The sequence below is a fragment of the Bufo bufo genome, chromosome 9 (assembly GCF_905171765.1).
Source record: "Bufo bufo chromosome 9, aBufBuf1.1, whole genome shotgun sequence".
Taxonomy (NCBI): domain Eukaryota; kingdom Metazoa; phylum Chordata; class Amphibia; order Anura; family Bufonidae; genus Bufo; species Bufo bufo.
This window is the reverse complement of record NC_053397.1, coordinates 197,127,860-197,146,138: the sequence shown is the minus strand read 5'-3', so window position 1 is coordinate 197,146,138 and position 18,279 is coordinate 197,127,860. Positions and strand designations below refer to the sequence as shown.

The 18,279-nt window shown below is 49.5% G+C and overlaps 1 protein-coding gene across 7 annotated transcripts in view; it reads left to right on the top strand.

Annotated features, from left to right (window-relative positions):
• The first annotated feature begins 12,917 nt into the window (after window positions 1–12,917).
• Window positions 12,918–18,279, top strand: part of SSBP3 (single stranded DNA binding protein 3) — a 46,188-nt gene continuing 40,826 nt past the window's right edge. For all 7 annotated transcript variants that reach the window (XM_040407437.1, XM_040407434.1, XM_040407432.1 and 4 more), the window contains exon 1: window positions 12,918–13,299. In XM_040407437.1, coding sequence (XP_040263371.1) covers window positions 13,244–13,299 — 56 coding nt within the window. In that variant the 5' untranslated portion in view covers window positions 12,918–13,243. The remainder of the gene's footprint in view (window positions 13,300–18,279) is intronic.

Genomic DNA, 18,279 nt, shown 5'->3' with positions numbered 1-18,279 from the left:
TAGCGGACCGCAATTTACGGCCCGCAGCACGGGCACGGAGCCCTAACGTTCGTGTGCATGTAGCCTAAACAAAATAAAGTGCATAGTGCAAGCCAGAAAGCGAATATAAATAACAAATATCCCAAGATATTAGGAAATAAAAGGCAGCCATTCAAATAAACCACTAATGGAACATAGCCCATAATGATTGTAAAATACAGACCATGCACACGAACGTATATTTTTTGTCCACGTCTGTCCCGTTTTTTTGCGGCCCGTGTGCGGAACTATTCATTTCAATGGGGCAGCGAAAAAACGTTAATGACTCCGTGTGCATTCCGTATCCGTATGTCCGCAAGTCTGTTCCCCCCAAAAATACGGATGACCACGACCGTATGGCTTTTTTTCTGTATTTTGCGGTCCGCAAAAAATACGGATGAAGTCCGTGTGCATTCCGTTTTTTGCGGAACGGAACAGCTGTCCCCTGATAGAACAGTCCTATCCTTGTCCGTTATGCAGACAATAATAGGACATGTTCTATACGGATGAACGGAACGGAAAAAGGGAAACGGAAGGCATACGGAGTACCTTCTGTTTTTTTTTTCGCGGATCCATTGAAATAAATGGTTCCGTATACGGAACGCAAAAAAACTGAACGTTATTTTAGTGTTTTGCGGACAGGCATTATTACAATGGATCCACAAAAAATACGGATGCAATACGGATTTCATCTGTTCTTTTTGCGGATGCGTGTTTTGCGGACCACAAAATACATACGGTCATGTGCATGAGTCCTTATTCTCAGAAACGCACTCGATTTTCACATGTCAGATATGATTTTAATTCACACGACTGTATGTATTTTGGGGTCCACAAAATGCGGATCCGCAAAAAAAATACGGATGAAGTCCGTGTGACATCCGTTTTTTTGTGTGGATCTGTTGTAACTATGCCTCTCCGTGTCCGCAAAACGAACAATAGGACATCTTCTATATTTTTTGCGGGGCTATGGAACAGACATACCGATGCGGACAGTATTTTTTGCGGACCCATTGAAATGAATAGGTCCTCATCCAATCCGCAAGAAAATACGGAACGGACACGGAAACAAAATACGTTCGTGTGAAGGTAGCCTAATTAGGAAAAAGCTTATTGGCATACAAGCACCAAAATGATTAAAATTCACGCACCAATTAATAATTTTGGCGCATCCTACGGAATATCTTTGGTGGCTCCATTGAAATAAATAGGTCCACACCCGTTCCGTAAAATCGCGGAACAGATGCAAACCCATTCATTCGGTTGTCTGAATGAGGCTACTTTCACACTCGCGTTTGGTGCGGATCCGTCATGGATCTGCACAGATGGATCTGTTCAGATAATACAACCGTCTGCATCCGTTCAGAACGGATCCGTTTGTATTATCTGTAACATCGCCAAGACGGATCCGTTTTCTATTTTTAATATCACGCTGCAGATAACAGAAGTGACGGCCAATCTCGATGCGGAATCCGTGTTCAGTGTTTTCATTGAAATTGTTTGGAAGGATAAAAACCGCCCCCTAAACCGTGTCAAAAAAACGCATCGGAACTTGTAGTTCTACAGCTGGAATGCTGGGACTTGTGGTTCTACAGCTGGGACTTGTAGTTCTACTGTTGGAATGGTGGGACTAGTTGTTCTACTACTGGAATGCTGGGTCTTGTAGTCTACAGCTGGAATGCTAGGACTTTTGGTTCTACAGATGGAATGCTGGTACTAGTAGTTCTACAGCTGAGAATTGTACTTCTGTAGCAGGAATGCTGGGGTTTGTAGTTCTACGGCTGGAATGCTGGGACTTGTAGTTCTACAGTCAGAATGGTGGCACTAGTTGTTCTACTACTGGAATGCTGGGTCTTGTAGTCTACAGCTGGAATGTTAAGACTTGTAGTTCTGTACCAGGAATGCTGGGGTTTGTAGTTCTACTGTTAGAATTGCTGGGACTTCTTGTATTTGTATAGCAGGTATGCTGGGACTTGTAGTTGTATAGCAGGGATGCTGGGACTTGTAGTTCTACAAGTGGCATGCTGAGTCTTGTGGTTCTACAGTTCAAATGCTGCCACTAGTAGTTCTACAGCTGGAATGCTGGGACCTGTAGTTCTACAGCTGAAGGCCGGTATTAGTAATTCTACAGATGGAATGCTGGAATTTTTCTAATTTTACAGTTGGAATGCTGGGACTTGCAGTTCTACAGCTAGAATTTGTAGTTCGATAGCAAGAATGCTGGGGTTTGTAGTTTTACAGTTGGAATGCTGGTATTATATTAGTAGTTCTGGAGTGCTGGGACCTCTGGTTCTACAGCTGGAGTGCTGGGACTAGAAGTTCTACAGCTGGAGTGCTGGGACCTCTGGTTCTACAGCTGGAGTGCTGGGACCTCTGGTTCTACAGCTGGAGTGCTGGGACCTCTGGTTCTACAGCTGGAGTGCTGGGACCTCTGGTTCTACAGCTGGAGTGCTGGGACCTCTGGTTCTACAGCTGGAGTGCTGGGACCTCTGGTTCTACAGCTGGAGTGCTGGGGTTTGTGGTTCTACAGCTGGAGTGCTGGGACCTCTGGTTCTACAGCTGGAGTGCTGGGACCTCTGGTTCTACAGCTGGAGTGCTGGGACCTCTGGTTCTACAGCTGGAGTGCTGGGACCTCTGGTTCTACAGCTGGAGTGCTAGGACTTGTGGTTCTACAGCTGGAGTGCTGGGACTTGTGGTTCTACAGCTGGAGTGCTGGGACTTGTGGTTCTACAGCTGGAGTGCTGGGACTTGTGGTTCTACAGCTGGAGTGCTGGGACCTCTGGTTCTACAGCTGGAGTGCTGGGACTTGTAGTTCTACAGCTGGAATGCTGGGGTTTGTGGTTCTACACCTAGCACGATGGTCTCTTGCAGGAGCCCTCAGTGCTCCCTCCTGTCAGGCTCTTTCCAGCAGGCAGTCTTTCCTTCCCTCCCCCTCCATCCTCCCCGGACGGGCGCTCGCGCATTGTGGGGGGCAGTGTCTCTTCTTGGAACAGCGGCGCTCATAATCGGGCCGGCCGAGCAGTTTCAAGTCTCCCCTCGGAAAACAGCCAATCAGAGCATTCTGAACCTCAGACAATTTTAAAGAGACAGGAAGCCCCAACTCGCTTGACTTAAAGGGGCAGTAGCACCAGTTAGAGAAAGAGGAGAGGTGGGGGGAGAACGATTATACGATTTAAAGGGGAGGGAGGGTAAGTGAGCAGAGGCCTAATAACCCCAGTGGAAGAGATCTGTGCTATAGTCAATAATGAGGAGCAACTAATGTAGCTGCTGCTGTGTGAATCCCAGATTAGAGGCTGAGTGATCTGTGTGCAGAGACCAGGCACTGCTCTGATCAGGCATTAGTCATCGATGCCTTGCATCAAGGGGGTTAACGCTTTGTCAGCCTGTGCAGTGCCCTATGACAACACTTCCTGTTTTATTTGATCATTCTTATTGCACAGCAAATCCATATATTCCGAGTCCATCCATGTAATCTGCAGTAGCCAGGTATCCACCCAGACACCATGCATTATTGGGCTGCGTTCACACATTGCATCAGAAACTGCGCAGCCATGCAGATTGCAGGTAAAAAGCTGGATTGCTCTCTGACCCAATGTGTGACCCCTGCCTCTTTATACCCAGTGGGGTCCTAGGCCATTACTATGAAACTGGAAGCGCTGCATGGTGCCCACTGGTATCATAGCCTCCCATAGGAAAGGAGCGGCGCGGTCCATGCATATGGCGTCACATACCGATACGCGTTCTTCAGTGTGTTACAATTTTTTTTTTTATAAATAGGCGACATTTCTGAATATAACTTGTTCATCCTAAATTGGCAACGCAGACTGTTTGTACCTGTTGTGTAGGCTACACAAAGCCCTGTGTATACACAACACAAGACCTGTGGGTGCTCCGGGTACAAAGGGCCTCAACTGGAGCCAGCGACGCAGGCTAACCAGTCCTGTGGAAAATCCGGACGCGCAGTTTAAGGTTACAGACAGCGCCCGCCAGAAGAAATTATACTGAGGGTCCGCCCTCTGTGCGCACAGGACCTTAGAGGGGTATTCCCATCTTGGACATTGGAGACAGAGCTAGACTGATAGGTGCGGGTCCCACCTCTGAAACTTGCACCTATACTTAGAACGGAGCCCGCAAAGTGCTGGAGGGTGCACCACGCATGTGCAGCCGACCTTCCATTCATGTCTATGGGACTGGCTCAGCTATTTCCTTTAAACAGGTTTTTCGGGGCTTTTAATACTGATGATCTATCCTCAGGATAGGTCATCAATAGGGATGAGCGAATCGAGTTCGGATGAAACATCCGAAGTTGATTCGCATAAAACTTTGTTCTAATACTGTATTAGAATGTATTGGCTCCGATGAGCCGAAGTTATTGCTTTGCGAAGTCTCACAAGACTTGGCGCAATAACTTCATAAATTAATTTGTACTGTAAAAAAACATTTCCCAAACTCAGGTTCGGTAATTAATTTATAAAGTTATGCACTTGGCTATTTTTGAAAGTCCCATTGAAATAAATGGGAAGCGCACTGTGCAAGCGCGGCCACTGCTCCATTCTCTTTTATGGGGCTTAAAGGGGTTTTCCAGGCTTTTAATATTGATGACCTATCCTCAGGATAGGTTATCAATATCAGATTGGCGGGGCACCCACACCCGGCACCCCCGCCGATCAGCTGTATGAAGAGAAGACACGCGGCGTGCGCCCATGCCCTCTCCCTTCCCGAACCACTTGGAACTGAACCCGAGTTCGGGAAATGTTTTTTTTACACTAGAAATTAATTTATGAAGTTATTAGCAATAACTTCGGCTCATCGAAGCCAATACATTCTAATACTGTACGGAGCTCCCGCTCCGTACAGTATTAGAACAAATTTTTATGCGAATCGACTTCGGATGTCTCATCCGAAGTTCAGTCGCTCATCCCTAGTCATCAATATCAGATCGGCGGCGATCAGCTGTACGTGAGGACGTGCCGTCTCCTGTCTGTCTTCCTGCTTGCCATAGACATAGCAGCAGCGAGCAGGAAGGGAGACTGCATGGGCGCACGCCGCGTGTCTTCTCTTCATAGAGCTGATTGGCGGGGGTGCCCCGCCAATCTGATATTGATGACCTATCCTGAGGATAGGTCATCAATATTAAAAGCCTGGAAATCCCCTTTAAGCCCCATAGAAGAGAATGGAGCGGTGGCCGCGCTTGCACAGTGCGCTTCCCATTCATTTCAATGGGACTTCCAAAAATAGCCGAGTGCAATCCCATACAAATGAATGGAGGGTGGCTGCTCAGTAGGAGGTAGGACCTGCACCTATCGATATGTCCCCAATGTCAAACATGGGAATACCCCATTAAGGGCCCTTTTTTGTAAGGGGTCTATTAGTGTCAGAGCTTGAGCCCACCAAAGGATCCTCTGGTGGGCTCAAGCTCTGACACTAATAGACCCCTTACAAAAAAGGGCCCTTAATGGGGTACTCCCATCTTTGGTGGGCCAGTCCGACCCTGTGCACGTGGAGGGGGGTCATCTACAAAGGCCAGCTTTTTACGGTCTTTTGTGTTTTCCTTTTGCACAGCCATAAAAATGTGAGTAAATGACCCCCATGGTGTGTGTTATGCACGGATATTCCTGCGGAAAACCCACAGTGTACTACAGTACCAGCTAAGTACAGGAGATCAAAATCACATCTACAGGGTGCGGAAATTTTCAGAACGGAAATTTACTTGCTTTGCGGATTTTGAAATCCACACCGTATCAATTGCTGGTGCTCATTATCAGTGCAGATTTCACCCTCTGTCGTCACACATCCGTGGTCCGTGGAAAACCACTGATCCATAAATACACACATTAAAGGGGTTTTCCGAGATTTTGATACTGATGAACTATCCTCAGGGTAGGTCAGGGGTCAGCAACCTCCAGCACTCCAGGTGTTGTGAAACTACATCTCCCATCATGCACACTTAGTTGGCTGTTCTCTAAACTCCCACACAAGTGGAAGGGGCATGCTGGGAGTTGTAGTTTCACAACTGCAGGAGTGCTGTAGGTTGCTTTTCCCTGGGGTAGGTCATCAGTATCTGATCATATGTAATCTGCTTTGCCAGTTTTGTGGCATAAAAATGTTACAGGCGTGAAACATTTGTGCATCTTTTTCTGTGACTTTAGGTGAACTTTTTCGACGTTTAATGAGTTTTGCTACTTTCAAAAGTGGAGTGAAACGTAGGTCGGGATTAGAGATTAGAACAGTGTTAAGACTCATTTATAATGTGCGATAAAAAAAAAAATTGCAACCCTCTGGTGTACTTTTACTGACAGTGGCTAAACCATATCACACTTGCGCCAAAATTATGCCAGAAAAGCGTCTGGAACGCCGGATCCCATTATAGTCAAAGGTGATCCGGTGGTACACTGTCGTATCCGGCAGTGCAGTGAGCTGATCTGGCTGAGGATCAGGCTACTGGAATCTAAATGCTATGTGAACTCAGCCTAAGGCCTCATGCACACGGCCGTGTTCCGCGGCCGAGAGCGGTCCGTGGTAACACGGCCTGGATTCCTGTTGAGAGCATTACTGTAGTGCAGCGGCGACATGAAGCGCACGGCGTCAGAGCAACCAATGACGCCGTGCGCTCCTGCTCTCAACAGGAATCCAGGCCGTGTATCCACGGACCGCTCTCGGCCGCGGAACACGGCCGTTGTTTTGGTCTGCATCCGAGCCGCAGTTTTGGCGGCTCGGATGCGGACCAATTCACTTCTATGGGGCTGCAAAAGATGAGGACAGCACTCAGTGTGCTGTCTGCATCCGTTGCTCCGTTCCGTGGTCCGCAAAAATAATATAACCTGTCCTATTCTTGTCCGCGTTTTGCGGACAAGAATAGGCAGTTATATTAATGGCTGTTCGTGCCGTTTTGCAAATTGCGGAACGCACACGGACGCCATCCGTGTTTTGCGGATCTGCTATTTGCCGACCGCAAAACACACAACGGTCGTGTGCATGAGGCCTAAGTAGATGAGAATATAAAAATCTCATCTACATGGTGCGGAAAATTTTGGTGTGGAAATTGACCTGCGGTGCAGATTTTAAATCAGCAGCATGTCGATTGTTTGTGCGGATTTTAAGTGCGGATTTCATGCAGAGGGTTAAATCTGGGGGCGAATATGCATCAAAATCCACTACAAAATGTGCAAGTTACGTGGATTTTGATGCAGATTCTGGCCGCAAACGCATAAGGCTCCTTTCACACAGGCGTTTTGGTTTCCGTCTGTGAGCTCCGTTCAGGGCTCTCACAAGCGGTCCAAAACGGATCAGTTTTGCCCTAATGCATTCTGAATGGAAAAGGATCCGCTCCGAATTCATCAGTTTGCCTCCGTTCCACCTGACGATGCGGAGCCAAATGGATCCGACCTGACACACAATGTAAGTCAATGGTGACGGGTCCGTTTTCACTGGCACAATAGAAAACGGATCCGTCCTCCATTGAGTTTCAATGATGTTCATGACGGATCCGTTTTGGCTTATGTTAAAGATAATTCAAACGGATCCGTTCTGAACGGATGCAGACGCTTGTATTATCTGAACGGAAGCGTTTGTGCAGATCCATGACGGATCCGCACCAAATGCGAGTGTGAAAGTAGCCTAAGCTACACTGCATGTGCCCCTACGCTGGGGAGGATTTGCTGCAATGAATTCGTTGCAGAATTTTCTGCAGATTTTCGTCGGAATTCATCCTCTGCAATCTAAACAAGATGCCAATTTTCAGTGTATATAGATAAATTTTCTTTAAATTTTTATAGCGGTGTGTGGATGATACTTCTCAAAATCGTATCCGCTCTGCTGGTGCTGGACTAGGCGCACAGAAATCCACAGTTAAACCGCTACATGTGAACATACCTTACAGCCATGGCAGCCGCAGGGAAAAGTTGGTGGGTGTGGCTGTGCGTCCGTTTGGCCTTACCCCAAAGATGTGCCAAATTTTTCACCGTGGCTCCGTCTGTCTGAAAACGAGCGCATGGCTAGATACATTTGCATAACTTTACACCAACTATTTGTGTCAAAATGATGGTTCACATGGTCTCATCTTAAGCCACACCCCTTTCTGCTAAGTCCCGCCCCCTTGGCAAACTAGAAAACCAAAACTGACTTGCTCAGTGCAATGGATTATTATTTTTTTCTGCCAAATAAAATGCCCCCATTTTTTTTTCACATTTTACAGCAAACTGTAGGCCGAATCAGATTAGTAAATTTGTCCCAATGGGTTCGTTTACAAAGACCGGCTTCTTACGTTGGTCTTTGTCCCATAAACCCCCCGCCACCCGGGTTGCCGGAAGAAGGATTCAGCAAATTTATGACGAGGCATGCCCCCTGTCACAAATTAGGCTCACCTCCAGCAGTCTATTAGTCTGTGGGGCACATTTACAAAACTGGTGTATAGTAGAACTGGCTTAGGGCTCGTGCACACAACCGTATGTATTTTGCGGTCCACAAAAAACGGATCCGCAAAAAATACGGATGACGTCCGCGTGCATTCCGTATTTTACGGAACAGCTGACCTTCCATGGAACAGTACTATCTTTGTCCGTAATGCGGACAATAATAGGACATGTTCTATTTTTTTGCGGAACGGAAATACGGAAATGGAATGCACACGGAGTAACTTCCGTTTTTTTTCCGGGCCCATTGAAGTTAATGGTTCCACATCCGTAAAAAAAAACGGACCGGACATGGAAAGAAAATACGTTCGTGTGCATGAGCCTTTAGTTGCCCCTAGAAACCAATCAGATTCCACCTTTCATTTTTCACAGCTACTTTGGAAAATGAAAGGTGGAATCTGATTGGTTGCTATGGGCAACTAAGCCAGTTCTACTTTACATCAGTTTGATAAATCTCCCCCACTGTCTTTTTACGCCGTTCTTAGTTTCCTCCTTGCGCTACTGTAAGACTCGTCTAATTTATGACGAGGTGAGCGCCTCTTCATAAATTAGGCGCATCTGTGACAGTCCTTGCGCTTGGTGTAATAACTACCTAACCCCTGGCTGGCTTCGTTTTTCCACTAACATTTACGCATGTTTCCAGTAAATTTGCCAGCGCTGAAGTCTCGTCCACAGCACGACCCTCTTCTGGCCAACTGGCAGACATGGCATAAAACTGGCCATGTGACTAAATATTGTCGCACGGCCGGTTAGAAAAGGGGACTTTTTTAGATCAAAAATTGTCGTAAGTCCCTGACTGGAGTCGTTTTCACCCCACTTTTACTCCTGTTTTGAGGTGTAAATAATAGTAAATTTGCCAGAGCCAAAGTCCCGGCCCTGACCCCGCCACTCCCAAGTGACGAGGATCGTGTGACGACATATTGTTATATATATTTCGTTTTTATCATTTAAAAAGTTGCAAAAAGGCGTAAAAATTTTCAGTAGTGACCCCCAATGCGTTCCTGCCTGCAGTGCTGGTGCTCCACAGTATAGTCCACAAGTCATGGTGGCATTACCACATCTTGCTCTTGTCAATTTATTTTTTCACTGGTTGCAAAGCAAATTTAGTTCCCTTAGGAAAACATTAAACCAGCGGCACAGGTCACAGAAGTGGCACCGTTCACCGAGACTCAGGGGTGACGCCATACTGCAGTGGAGGCCGAGCCTCAGATGTGTATTAGATGCTCGGGTGATGTTCGGTCAGCCGATGTTGAGGAAAAAAGGAAATTCAACATGCCTGATTCTTGGTTCTCAAGGGAGATAAGCCTACGCCTAAGGTGTCTGTTGGTAGCTAAGACTACTTTCATATCTACGTTTTCCGTTCCGGTAATGATATCCGTCATAGGGTCTCAAAACTGGAGGAAAACACTTCAATTTTGTCCCTATTCATTGTCAATGGGGACAAAACTAAACAAACTAGAACAGAATGCACAGAATCCATTTTATTGCGTTCCCAGGCTGAAAGCAGCGTTTTTGTGTGCGGCACGGAATACTGATCAAGATGGATCCGTCATGAAACACAATGTAAGTCAATGGCGCGGGATCCGTTTTTTTTGTATTACTGACCGGATGCGTTTTTGCTGATCCCCAAACGCAGATGTGAAAGTAGCCTAATTCCCCTCTCTCCGATGGGAACATATGCTCGCCCGGTCAAACCAAGCATGTGAATGGTGAGGTCGGTAGGAATATCTGTCACCTGAATACACAATAGCTATTGAGGGTTTATGGCCACCTGTATAGTTTGGCCTGACGGTCCGGCTGGCTGCATGTAGCCAAGTCACACGCCTACCGGTAAAAGCCAATAACTGCACAATTTAGCGGTAAAATGGCGCAGCCATCGCCTGCCATGAAGTGTATAACCCACCTTTCCCCATCTGTTGGGTGAAACAAGGTCTGGCATGTTGGTTTTTACGTGGAGATTAGCAGAGCCAGGGGGTATCTGGCAACTGCTTATCTTCTATGGCAATAAACACACCTGCTTGACCACTGGGAATGGTAGAGCCCCTGGGCAAATGCCCCTTGTGCCCTCCCTATAATCAGGTCCTGATGCTGTTCTATTAAAGGGTATTTATCATGTAGAGAAAATTAAAGGGGTATTCCCATCACAGACAATGGGGGCATATCGCTAGGATATGCCCCCCTTGTCTGATAGGTGCAGGTCCCACCTCTGGGACCCGCACCTACGCCGAGAACGGAGTGGGCAGAACAGTGGCTGGAGGACCCTGGGTTTCCCAGGGTCCCGCCACAGCCAAGCGCTTTCCCCATCCAAGTGAATGGGAGAACACCGCGCTTGTGCGGCCACCGACCCCATTAATTTCTATAGGGCTGACGGAAATAGCCAAGAGACTATTTTTGGCGGCCCCGTCGAAATTAATGGGGGCGGCTGCGCATGCGCCCTCCACCACCTCGGTGTAGGTGGGACCCGCACCTATCCTAGCAATATACCCCCATTGTCTGTGATGGGAAAACCCCTTAAATACAAGGAACTTACTAATGCATTGTGATTGTCCATATTGCCTCCTTTGCTGGCTGGATTCATTAGACCGGTGCTTTTTCCTACAGTGTGCAAGCACGACCACCACTGTTAGGCTACTTTCACACTAGCGTTCGGGTGTCCGCTCGTGCGCACCGTTTGAAGGGGCTCACGAGCGGCCCCGAACGCATCCGTCTGGCCCCAATGCATTCTCAGTGGAGGCGGATCCACTGAGAATGCATCAGCCTGCCAGCGTTCAGCCTCCGCTCCGCTCAGTGAGCGGACACCCGAACGCTGCTTGCAGCGTTCGGGTGTCCGCCTGGCCGTGCGGATCCGTCCAGACTTATAATGGAAGTCAATGGGGACGGATCCGCTGGAAGATGACACAATATGGCTCAATCTTCAAGCGGATCCGTTCCCCATTGACTTTCAATGTAAAGTCTGAACGGATCCGCTCAAACAACTTTCACACTTAGAAAATTTTCAAAGTTTTAATGCAGACGCATCCGTTCTGAACGGATGCGAACGTCTGCATTATCGGAGCGGATCCGTCTGATGAAACATCAGACGGATCCGCTCCGAACGCTAGTGTGAAAGTAGCCTTAGATTGCATAATGGTCGTAACCATAGAAACGAGCGGGTAAAATGTGACAGAAAAATGAATCCAGCCAGCAAAGGAGGCAATACGGACAATCACAATACATTAGTAAGTGCCTTGTATTAACATCTTTACACGATACATGCCATTTGCTGAAGTGAGACGACCCTTTAAAGCCTTTCTCAGGGGCATTACTATAAGGGGTACAGAGGTAGAAGATGCTCCCAGGCCTTGAGGGTCTCAAAGGTCCCTCTGCCACATAATAAGCCACCAATTATGGCACATGGCAGGTGGGGATGGGGATTCTGATACAGGTTTTGCTTAGCAACCAATGACGCCATGCACTCCTGCTGTCAGCAGGAATCCAGGCCGGGATACCACGGACCGTTCACGGCCTTACACCTCTGTCCTCCATATTATTATAGCACCCATGGCTAGAGGTCTACATACAAAATGTACATCGTGTAGAGCCCCATGGGGCCCCTGCAAGCAAGAAGATTGACTGGTCGGACTGGCCCACCAGAGGATCCTCCAGTGGACCCAAGATCTGACGATAATGGATCCCTAATAAAACCCTACAGGGCCTGTATACATAGAGTGTTGGCCCTCAGAATCTTTTCTTCTGGTGGGCCCAAGGGACTTCAGTCCGACGCTGCCTGGAGATAAGGTATAAGGGAAGGATTTGCACCTGTTCTGATTTTTTTTTTTTTTACCCGTGCCTGGTTTTGGCTCACAATAAGTGATGGAAATCAGTGATCAAACACTGACCATGTGAAAGAGTCCAAACAAAGCAGTTGGACCTGGAGCTGATGGACCATACCACATAGAATGGGGTCCGTCGCTTTGTCAATCATTTGTATGAAGAAAAAAAATTGCATGCACCAAATGTGATGGACAGTGCAGCGGAGCGGAGGCTCCTGAAGGGCCCTCCAATGCTGATGTGATCAGGAACGGGGCCACAAATGGCTTTAGGGTTTGTAAGAAGGCGGTGGGCCATGCATTATACGGTATTGTTGCATTGCATGTGGTTAAGATGTTGCACCAATCTAATCACTTGGCAATGGTGAAGTTGGGTTATAATAAATATGGTGCCATGGCCATACCCTAACCCTGCATGTAAATGCCATGGCACACTGGCTTCTTAGCGCCCCCCACTGGCACCCCGTGCACCTGCCCCATCCCTGCATTGGGCACAGCAGTGCCTACATGATGTTATTGTCTCAGCCATGGTGGCAGGTATGTGCATACAGAGCCCGGGGCCGGCTGCACGGCTGATGGATGGCACACAAAGCCTAGTACACACAATGGGGGATACATGCACAGTGCACACAGGGGACGGCTCCCCCTCCCATTGGCCGGCCGGGTGGGTGAGGGGCAGCGGAAGGTCCGGGCTCCTCCTCCTCCAGGACACGTTCTCATCACATACACACAGTGCATGCAGCAGACTGGGGGAGACCTGGGCCAGGCCCGGGACACACAGAGCGCGGACAGCGGGAGATGGGGTCAGGCGTGAAGACGACGACTAGAGCCCGGGACTAAGCCGCGCACCTTCCCTGCAGCTGCTGCTTTACCGCCCGGACTCGCACTTGGTAGCAGACCGTGTAAGGCACCGGCCGCAGCCGCACGGACACAGCGCTCCTCCCCGCGCCGGGAGTCTTCGCCGGGTGTCGGTAGGCCGCCTCGGCTCCTGGCCGCACGCTCGTCATGTTCGCCAAGGGGAAAGGCTCAGCGGTGCCGTCAGACGGGCAGGCCCGGGAGAAGTAAGTGGGGAGTAGGGGGGAGGCTCATGGTCGGGGTCCTCCGCGGCTGCCTGTGTCTTTGTGTCCGGCCTCAGCCATTATGTGCCCGGGACCGCCACAGTAATGCCCGCGCCCCAGACCCACATGTACCCCCCTAGTACTGTGTGCTGCCCCCCGACCCACATGTACCCCCCTAGTACTGTGTGCTGCCCTGGACCCACATGTACCCCCCTAGTACTGTCTGCTGCCCCCCGACCCACATGTACCCCCCTAGTACTGTCTGCTGCCCTGGACCCACATGTACCCCCCTAGTACTGTCTGCTGCCCCCTGACCCACATGTACCCCCCTAGTACTGTCTGCTGCCCCCTGACCCACATGTACCCCCCCTAGTACTGTCTGCTGCCCTGGACCCACATGTACCCCCCCTAGTACTGTCTGCTGCCCTGGACCCACATGTACCCCCCCCCCAGTACTGTCTGCTGACCCACATGTACCCCCCTAGTACTGTGTGCTGCCCTGGACCCACATGTACCCCCTAGTACTGTCTGCTGCCCCCCGACCCACATGTACCCCCCTAGTACTGTCTGCTGCCCCCCGACCCACATGTACCCCCCTAGTACTGTCTGCTGCCCCCCGACCCACATGTACCCCCCTAGTACTGTCTGCTGCCCCCCGACCCACATGTACCCCCCTAGTACTGTCTGCTGCCCCCCTACCCACATGTACCCCCCCCTAGTACTGTCTGCTGCCCCCCTACCCACATGTACCCCCCCCTAGTACTGTCTGCTGCCCCAGACCCACATGTACCCCCCCCTAGTACTGTCTGCTGCCCCCCGACCCACATGTATCCCCCCCCAAATACTGTGCTGACCCACATATACCCCCTAGTATTGTCTGCTGCCCCCGACCCACATCTATTCCCTGACCCACATGTACTCCACAGTAGTCTGCTGCCCTCTGACGCACTTGTGCCCCCATAGTTTTGTTTGTTGCCCCCGACGCACTTGTACCCCCATAGCACTGTCTGCTGCTCCCTGACGCACTTATACCCCCACAGTACCGTCTGCTGCCCCCCCCCCGACACACTTGTACCCCCACAGTACCGTCTGCTGCTCCCTGACGCACTTATACCCCCATAGCACAGTCTGCTGCCCCCGACGCACTTGTACCCCCATAGCACAGTCTGCTGCCCCCCGACGCACTTGTACCCCCATAGCACAGTCTGCTGCCCCCCGACGCACTTGTACCCCCATAGCACAGTCTGCTGCCCCCCGACGCACTTGTACCCCCCATAGCACTGTCTGCTGCCCCCCCGACGCACTTGTACCCCCCATAGCAGTCTGCTGCCCCCCGATGCACTTGTACCCCCATAGCACAGTCTGCTGCCCCCCGACGCACTTGTACCCCCATAGCAATCTGCTGCCCCCCCGACGCACTTGTACCCCCATAGCAATCTGCTGCCCCCCCCGACGCACTTGTACCCCCATAGCACTGTCTGCTGCCCCCCCGACGCACTTGTACCCCCATAGCACTGTCTGCTGCCCCCCCCCCCAACGCACTTGTACCCCCATACTTCTGTCTGCTGCCCCCCTAACCTTTGGTTTTTATTTAATACTATGTCCCCCGTAGTGATTCCTCCCGCTCCCCTAGACATTGATGTTTGAGGTCTTCCAAAAAATTTGTGTCCCCCCGTTAATGTCTGTAGCATGTTATGCAATGTATGTTGCCCCCTTCTGTCGGCTCCTCACCAAATGTTACGTACCCCTCAAAATTTCCATCCTCCCCACCAAGACTTTCTGTGCCCCAACAGTATATTTGTCTCTGATGTATGTGCCCCTCTGATAATGATGTACCCCATACCTGTGCCTACCTGTTGCTTCTGTACCTGTAGAGTAATCTCTTTTGTTCCCCTAAGTTTTGGGTCCCCCCCCCTAGTCATGTGACCTGCGTCCCTTTAACTAGATCTGTTGCTGTACCCATTTTATGGACCTCCTGATGATGCCCGTGTCCCAGAACCATGCTATATACCCCCACTCTTCTATCTACTGATGCCCCCTCTGGTGATACCTGCTGCCCCCCCTCCTGCCTCTGAACACTTACTGTCAGGTAGCCCAGAAAAGGGGGTGGGGTGGTACTTTTATCATTGTGTTATCCAACAAGTTGGGATTGTCCGGAGTGGAGAGCTCCATTACATATATCCATTTGTGACCTGGGAGCTCCGATGCTTTGGCTCGGGGTCGGTCTCGTGAGGAGATCCTGTAGTCGTTGTTTTGTCAGACTGAGCGGAGTTGTTGATCCGGTGTGGCACCCCTGGGGGACACTTTGGGCTTTTTTTCCATGGGCCGTAACGTGCACCAGTCGAAGAAACGACAAGTCAACCAGCGCTTGTTTACATATGTCGGTGCAAACTGTATGGGGGTCGTGCAATCATTTGCCCCCCGTTCAGTTTTGCCTATTGTCGTCGACATGCCCTCTCTTTACAAGGGGAGACGCGGTGCTAAATTATTTTTCATTTTAGCGGCTATATAAAAGATTCGATCAGCCGCTAATGTCACCTGATCAGTGGAAGGTTTTTGACGGGCCGATCGGATGAACGTTCCTTCCCGTAAAGTTGTGATTTCTTAAAATTGATCGCATATTATCAGGATTGCTCCCCTTTAGCTGCGGAGCCTTCTGGTTACGCCCCGAAGACCTGTCGACGGGCTATAGTCATTTATTTAACAGCCTGTGGTCTGCTGACCGCTCCATTGATTCCCGTCCGCCTGTGTTCCTCTAGGGCAGGGGTGCACAACCTGCGGCCCGGGGGCCACATGCGGCCCTTGATACTATTCTGTGCGGCCCCCAACCATTTGGTAACAGACATGTATGCCTATGTCTTGTGGCTGCTCATATGTATTTTTCATGTATTACTCCCATTAGATGGGAGTCCTGGAAGTGTAACTAGACATTAATGGTATATAATGTGTGTTCAATATGCCATAAGTACAATATTTCAGTTGTTAATGCACCTTTAAATTTTAATTTCGGCCCTCGTCATTGGTTCAGTCTGGCAATGTGGCCCCCAACCAGGAAACGTTGTGCACCCCTGCTCTAGGGAGTATGTAGTTCAGCTCTGGGAACCCGGGGTCTCCGGCAGCCCTGCGTGTCGTTATTGTAAGAGTTTTCTGAAGTTTTCATAAGGATGATCTATCCTCCAGGATAGGTTAGATTGGTGGGGGTCCAACACCCGGGCCCCCTGCCGATCAGCTGTGTGATACAGCGCCGTGTAGTGGCTGTGCTTGGTATTGCAGCTCAGTCCCTTTCACTTGAGTAGGACTGAGCTGCGCCTCGGTCATGTGACCAAATGAACATTACGTCACTGGCCTAGGAAGAGGCCTCTTCCAACAGCCGATCGGTGGGGGGTGTGGGACCTCCACTCATCCGATATTGACGCCCCCCCCCCCCCCCCCCCCCACACCTTTTATTTCCAGTCTTTAGTCTTCAGTTAGGCTACTTTCACAATTGCATTTTGGTTTCCGGTTTTGAGAAGCTGCAGAGGATCTCAAAACCTGACCAAAATGGTTCCGTTGCGTTTGATGCGTACGGTTGTGTTAATACGAAACGGAACAAACCGGATCCGTCATTAAAAACATTGTAAGTCAGCGGTTGACGGATAAAAAAAATAGATCCGGCATTGTTGACTTAGGCTACTTTCACACTTGCGGCAGAGTGATCCGGCAAGGATCGGGCAATCTGCGTGCAAACGGACAGCATTTGTATACGGATGCGGATCAGTCTCACAAATGCATTGCAAGAATGGATCCATCTCTCCATTTGTCATACGGACAAACGGATCCGTTTCTATTTATTATTTTTTCACGTTTTTACCGGTCTGCACATGCGCAGACCGGTAGGACGGATACGGCATTCTGGTATTTTTATTGCCAGATCCAGCATGTAAATTAACACCGGATCCGGAATTTTGGACAGAGAGAATACCGCAGCATGCTGCGGTATTTCCTCCGTCCAAGGCGCCGTTCAGTGACTGAACTGAAGACATCCTGAACGGATTGCTCTCCATTCAGAAGGCATGGGGATAAAACTGATCAGTTATTTTCCGGTATTGAGCCCCTAGGACAGAACTCGGTGTTGGAAAAGAATAACGCTAATGTAAAAGTGCCCTTACATTGTTTTTAGATCCGAATTGATCGGTTTTGATGAACTGCAATTTCATTTCATGTCCGGTCACTAAACGGATTTCATACTGATGCATACGTCATTCACAATACGTTGGCCCTAAACGGAACCGTTATGGCCCGGTTTTGAGATCCTCTGCCGGAAACCCAAAACACTGATGTGAAAGTATCCTTATTCATACATATAGCGGCCTTTTCCACCTCTTCCATGCTCGGCTCCATCTTGGTAAAGTTTCCTCCCTGCTCTGTCTTCCTGTCTTCTATGGTTCAGGTTTCTTCTTTTCCTGTTTCCCTGGGATTTCATGCATCAGGACCCCCACCCCCTTTTTCCTTTGTACGCTCTTTCCAGCAGTGATCTCTTGTCTGCCGTCTGATCATCTGTACGTCCCAAGCGACGCACGGCATGAAGTGCAAGCACGTGTACATACATCGCATTGCTTCTTAACAGTGGTGCCGAGTTACAGATCGGGAATTCACTTGCGGCAGGATTTCTGCAAGCCCCGTTCAGACGAGTGATGCAATAGTAAACATTACTGCGTTCCCCCCCCCCCCCCCCCCCCCCTTCTCTTTCCATAGGACCCTATTTAGATGAAGGGAACTGTTTTTTGTTTTGAAAAAAATATCTGCAAGAGATCTTCCATGTTTACTGCCTGCATTTTCTCTCTATCCACGTCCCATGCACATGCATTCTTAGCTTTCTCACCTCGACACATTCACACTCGGCCAAACTTAGAGGGAACCTGCAGGGAAATGCGTTCAACTGACAGTTGTCTAAGACCTAGTTCACACATTAGTGTTTGGTCAGTGATTGTGAGCCTCCACGGA